Here is a 6,524-nt window from a genome sequence, read left to right as displayed (position 1 = left end):
CAGTTCAACTTAGTTCAAGTCTGGTTAAAAGCCAGCTCTTCAGACTGGTTGGATTGCAACTGATCCTTGTTATTCAATACTAAAAAGGGAAAGGGGTCAGTCGAAATACAGATTTGAGTGTTGCTGTACTGCAAAGGTCTTGGCAAAGGACCCTTCAGCTTGCATGGCCCCCTTTGCAATTTCTCCTTGGCCCAACAAAGAGAAAGGGGAATGATTTATTGCCCACTGTTTCTCTCTTGTACGTTCTTAATCTTCTTGTTCACCCCCTGTTAAGTGCTGGCTATGCATTTTCAGGTTCCACTGCAAATGATTTTGCTGGAAGGAAGTGTACACATGCAGCAGAATTGCCTCAGTCTCAGGCTGATGCTGAACAGCACCACAGTAGGGGAACACAGAGATGCTGTGTGTCATGCTAACAGTCAGTCCTCCTCCCTGTTGTGTAATGGGATGACAAATACAGAGATGTCATCATAGGATGCCTCATGGCTGTCATCCAGCATCCACCGGTGGTCTCTCTCCTTTCCCCTTGCTCTGCATACCAAGCACTTGGCCAGTTCTGAAAACCTGTGGGTGGAAAAAAGGCAAGGTTTGTGGTAATGTGGCACTATTCCCCTTAAGAACAATGTTGGGATGTGGCTTTATGTTGTTAAAATAGCAGGGGTTTTAGGGCACCAGCTTTATTGTTGTTTCTTTAGCATGAGGAAAGTTTAGGAGGCAGTTTCCAGAGTCATGGAATAGAATGTTTGGTCATGCCAGAGCTGATGTGGAAGCAGAGTGCTTTAGGTCTGACCAGATTCTTTAGGAGGGAAATGATGGCAAAGGTGGTACTACCTGTAAGGATCTGTCCTGTTTTCTGCAAGGAAGCTCCTGACTACATGGGCCACCTCATTGTTGCACAGAACATCCCAAAGGCCATCTGTTGCCATGATGAGGACATCATCTTCCTTAATGTCATGCAGAGCAAAGTCAAACACATTCACCTGGAAAGCACAGGAGTAAATCAGTGACAATTCCCTGCAATGTACTGTAGACTTCAGGGAGATGACTCTTCTCCTGATAGATGATCTTCTCTGTTCCCTTGCTGCTCTGTGTCTAGATTCCTCTGTCTTGTGGATTCTCTGGGCAGCATGGCCAGTGAGATGGGGGATGGAGAAAGGACACAACTAAGACCTATCAGGTTTGTATAAGGTGCATGCTACAGAGGTGGATGTTTAATTCCATCCCACAATTCCCACGTGCTGCAACTGACCTTGGGAATGCAGGAGAGGAAAGGTTTGACTTCAATGTTGCTGTCAATGACTTTGAGTTGATGATCCCCCAGGCCTCGAGAGACAGCCAAAGTCCCCAGCAAGCGAGCCTGGCCCCAAACAAAGCAAAACAGGATTGAAACATAAGGAAGTGGCACCTTTAAAGGCTAATGTGTGGCTTGTCCTGACTGATCTGTGTTGCCTTTTGGACCCCTCTCCAAGGAACACTCAGAACAGCCTGGGAAGATTTTGGAGGTGGAAGAGTGATCAGAAGTGATGGCATGATATGAGTGTGGGGACAGCCTGCACATGGATGGCTCCTAGTGGCCCACAGTGTGCTCTGGAGTTAGTGCATGTGCTCTGGGTAATGCTACAGACCTTGGGAAGCCCATGGTGGCATCTACCTTTGATTTGAGAAAGAAAACTGGGTTGGTTTGGGGGCAGGATTGTCCCTTTCTCCTGGTAAAGGAGGTTCTGCACTGACTCTGCAGAGGGTGGCATGTGTGTTGTAGTGCTGGGGGAGGGGATGAGGCTTTCTACTCTACCCCAGCAGGAGGATGCTGGATGAATGCAGTCATTGCTTCTCCTGCCTCCTCCTTCCCTCTCCAGGCTCCTTTTCTCATCCTCTCTTTGAGGAAGACAGTTTGTGGGAAAGGCACAAGTTAAAGCAGAAGGAGACAGTCCCAGCTGGGAGCTGATGAAGTACGTTCTCATCTGAAATGAGTTCTTGTGTGCAAAGGAAGAGGAGGAAAGGGCAGGCTGGCTCAGGGCTGCAGTCTACTCTGCTGCATTCTGGAGGAGGGTGCAGCCTCTCTGCTCGGGAGGCCTCTGGGTTGCACCAACTAGGCAGCAAATGGAACTGCTGTACTGGGGCTGTGGGATTGCACCATGCTGGAGAGCCCCAGAGCATGACTGAGTGACCCCCAGCCAACTTGCCTCTGCCTTCCCAATTTGTAAAGCATTAAGCTACCTGCTTCCCGTGACCATGAACAAGAGGATACTTGAGGTCAGCTTTCTCCACTGTCTTGTATCCCCTGGAACAGAGAATTCACAGTTGATTTGGGATTTGTCTGACCTGATGGTACAACCCAGCCAGAGCATTTCAACTGTGATTCAACCTGTGTGGTGCCCCCATGCACAGGCAGCTGACTGAGGGAGGGGCAAGGTGGCTTGCTGAAGCAGATGCAGTGAAGGTGGCCCCTTGCTAAATGCACAGGTGTTTTTCACTCCCCCCCTTCCTCCCCAACTTGTACCTGTACCAGGCTGGGACTCCTTGCACCAGCCCCACCTCGATGGATTCCAGAAGGATCATCTTGACTGTTTTCCAACTGCCCTGCCAATGCCCCAGTCCTTCAGTCAGAGGGAGCTGCTCACAGCATCCTTTACTACAGTCAAGCCCACTGCTGTCACCAGCAGGACATGCCCCTTCTCCCTTCACCTCCCCATCGCTATGAGCAGGTAAATCTGCCCTGTGCCCAGCCTTATCCTCAGGCAGAAAGGACTCACCAGCCCTCCATGAAGTAATCCCGGTACAGGACTTTCTGGCCCACGTCATCTCCTTTCAACCTCCGTGGGAACTCAAAGCGTGTGAACTCACCATCCAGGAGCTTGGGGAAAAGAAAAGCCTGGAGGAGGGAGCAAAGGTGTTAGGATAGACAAGTTCTGCTTCAGCAGAGTAGGGCACCAAAGCTGCTTCTGCCTCAGGATTGGCACTCCCAGCAGCAGAATGGAGAACAGAATTGGGAAAGGATATTACAGTGAGGACATGGACATCTTCCATGTTGGCTGAATCTCACCGCCAGACCTCCCTGGCTAATGCCAGAGGACATTCTGGCCATATAGTGGCCTTCAAAGAAAGCTGGTGGTCCTCTTGCCAAAAGCCCTCTGCCCCAGTGGGATGCTCAGAGATGGATTGTGTGATGTGTGGAAGGAGTCACTCACCAAGTGCTGGATTCGCTGCCTCTCTGTCTCGGGGGTGAACTCGCTGCTCATGGGCACAACCTTGTCCTTCAGGACAAGAATTGCCCTACAAGGGGGAAGAGGCAAAGCTGAGCTGTGACAGAAAACAGCTCTGCACCCAAAACTTTAAATATGCCACTATATTTTAAATAACCCTATTGCAATTGCACTGTTGCAGCAGAGAACTGTTTGCCTGGTTTGACAGTGGTACAGCTCACTGCTAGAGGAATGGGGGCTCAAGGCCAGGTGAGGATGTTCCTGAGGATGCCATGAAATCACCTTGCACTTTTAAACACCTGCTAGGCTGAGTTTATTGCTGCACCACCACCCCAATGTTGCCCTGTGTCCTGTGAAATCCCAAAACTGTTCCAGAAGGCATGAGAGCACCTGTCTTTGAACAGGTCCTGCATCAGGCAGGAGGGAGATGGCTGAGCTGCACTTTGTGTCTGTAGGGTTAAATAACTGCTGTGGTTTAACCCAGCAGGCTAAGCACCACAAAGCTACTTCCTCACTCCCCTGACACCTAGTGGGATGCGGGAGGCAACTGGGAAAAAAAAAAAAAAAGTAAAATCTGTGGGTTGAGATAAAGGCAGTTGAATAGAACGGGAAGGATAGGGAAATCAAAATAATTCAAATATACAAACCAATTGATGCATAGTGCAGTTGTTTACCACCTGCTGACCTCTGCCCAGCCAGTTCCCCAGCAATGGCCCTGGCCAGCTTTTCATACAGTTTATACACTAAGATTGGTGCCACATGGTCTGAAATATCCCTTTGGCCAGTTGGGGTCAGCTGTCCTAGCTGTGTTCCCTCCCAGCTTGTTGTGCCCCCAAACCTCCTCACTGGTGGGGTGAGGAGCTGAAAAGTCTGTGCTCTGTGCAAGCTCTGCTCAGTACCAACTGAAACATCAGCATCGTTCTTATCCTAAATCCAAAACACAGCACTATACCAGCTACTAGCAAGAAAATTAACTTTATCCCACCTGAAATCAGGACAGTAAGATGCTGGCAACCTTGCCTAGCTCCCAGCTCTCATCCCCCCAGCAACTTCCCCTTTTATTCTCACCTGCTGTCCCCAGCATTAGCCACATACAGCTTTCTTTGGAAATAAAGGGCAGCCAGAGCAGTGCAGCCTCCTGTCTGGTTCGTAGCTTCCATCTCCTGGCCAATGACTTCATCCTGTTGGTTTAAACAAGGTTGGAAACTGATGTGATCTGGACTGCTGCTTCCCACACACTGCCTCATGCCTCCCAACAGAAATCTAGAACCAAAACTGTCTGTGAATAGGTCACAGGAAACCAGCAAGGTGACAGTGTTGCTTCAGTACAGCCAACAAAGCTATTGCTACTGAACTTAGGATTGCTTCAGGAGGGCGATGGGGAGATCTCAAACTTGTATGTACTGTACGAGAGTGACAATAGCCACCATCTAGCCTGAAAAAATTGTATAGAGATGCTTTAGCTTTGCTCTGGGTCAGCATTGCTGATGTGCAATAGATCTGAGGCAGATCTTGGGCACTGACCCAGCATGATCTCAGCATGCTTAATGATTTGGCCAAATGTTCCTGCCTGCTTGATGAGCTGCAGAACTGCAGACCCTGCCCTTCCAGTGGGGTGGGACAGACAGACTGCCCTGGACAGCAGGACTGGTGCCCTGCATAGGGTACTCACACATTCCTGGAAGGCATTCTCCAGGGCTCCCACCACCAGGTCTGCTGCCTGGATGTGCTTCTCCTCCACGAACTGGGGGTCACTGTCGCAAACGCAGCGTCCGCTGAGGTGCATGGGCGGCTGGGCCTCTGCGATGCCTCCCACGACCTCCTCCAGCTTCTGCTTGATGCAGTAGTGCAAATAGTTGGAGGCAATGATGGCAGCTTCTGGGCCACCATGGCCATCAAACAGTGCCCAGTAGGAACCAGTCAGAAACTGCAGTGAAAAAGTGGAGGAAGACAGGGGCTGAAGAGGTCGTACAGATGGCAGGCTCACAGCCAGCATGCCACTGTATGTGTTTTGCCTGGGTTTTCCACCCCAGGTACCCTTCCTGGCTGCTGATTAATCTGTGCGGCTCAAACTCATGTGAAGCCCACATGCTGCTCTGCCAGACCTGTCATCTGAGCTCTGAGCAGCTGGATCCGGAGCCACCCACCCTCACGTGCTGTTCCTCTGTGTTTTGGGGAAGATGGGGCCATTTCACAAGAGGTGAGGCACCTGTGTGCCTGGTTCATACTGCTGTCCCCACACGATGACAACACACCTTGAAAGCTGAGCAAGGATATTAATGGAAAGGTGAGGGCACCAACTGAAGGGCTTGGACACCCTCAAATGCTCAAAGTCATGGGGCCATGGAAGTAGAAATGGCACATACAGGCAGAGCTGGGGGTTGGCTGGCCACAGGGTACACGGATACCCCCCAGCAAGCTCAAGAAAGAGTTTCAGCATGTGGGCATGTAGGACTGATGGAGCAATCCTTTGTTTCCTGAACCTGGACCCTTGGGTGGCAGCAGCCTGCCTGGGAGCTATACCTGCGTGGAACATAGGATCAGCCATTCCTCATCCTCTTCCAGGCCTGGCTCTCTCCTCCGGACAGAGATCTGGCAGCAGGCTGCCTGGTCCTCATTGAACTCCGACTTCTCAGCATTGATAACCCTGGGGGTGCAAACGCTCCAGGTAACATGTGGGTACACACTGCACCTTGCCTGCTCCCAGCCAGTGTGGTGAATACTTTGCAGCCACATCAAGCAGCTGTGTCATGCCCCTTCCTTCCAGCCCCACACTCCCTGCTTCCTTTCCAAACTCAAGGATCTCTTTGCTGGGAACCTGAAGAACAAGTCACTTGTGTACAGCAGGGAAAAGCCTGGCCGGGAATAAGGACAAGTGAGTGGTTTGGGGGCACTCTGGCCTCACGCAGCCCTTGTCAGCAGCCCACACTGTGCTGTTTCCTTGTCGACACAGTGAATTGCAAAACCACCACCACTGCTCTTCCTTCCAGCCTTGCTAATGCTTGTTCCTGGATGAGTGTTTGCTCTCCCTGCATTCCACACCGTGCCATCCCACGGCCACGGTGCTGTGACACTGACACGGCCTGACCAGGATGTAGGGACAGCTCCTGGCTGGAGTTCTTCTACCTCATCCATCCCTTCTGCCCTTTAAAACAGCAGACCCAGAGATTTCTGAAAATGTCATCTTCCCCTTCCTCTGATTTAAAGGCACTTTGCTAGGAGCAAGGGGACAGACTCCCGGGGCTGCCCCGGCCACTCGTGACAGCACTGCCGTGCGGCTGGCAGAGGTGGGCAGGGACGGGGCCGGGGGACGCCGCCGCC

At 51.3% G+C, this 6,524-nt stretch overlaps 1 protein-coding gene across 1 annotated transcript; it reads right to left on the bottom strand.

The window, feature by feature from the left end:
• On the bottom strand, positions 1–5,850 carry PPM1M (protein phosphatase, Mg2+/Mn2+ dependent, 1M; the record flags this gene model as incomplete). The annotated part of the gene is made up of 9 exons (XM_009085010.1): positions 1–564; positions 832–980; positions 1,250–1,357; positions 2,218–2,281; positions 2,754–2,872; positions 3,189–3,273; positions 4,272–4,384; positions 4,876–5,130; positions 5,727–5,850. Coding segments are annotated over 9 exons (1,162 nt in total), but the record flags the coding sequence as incomplete, so codon positions are not given.
• Between the last annotated feature and the right edge of the window lie 674 nt (positions 5,851–6,524).

The sequence above is a fragment of the Acanthisitta chloris genome, unplaced genomic scaffold, assembly GCF_000695815.1.
Source record: "Acanthisitta chloris isolate BGI_N310 unplaced genomic scaffold, ASM69581v1 scaffold26951, whole genome shotgun sequence".
Taxonomy (NCBI): domain Eukaryota; kingdom Metazoa; phylum Chordata; class Aves; order Passeriformes; family Acanthisittidae; genus Acanthisitta; species Acanthisitta chloris.
This window is presented reverse-complemented; position numbering and strand designations above follow the sequence as displayed.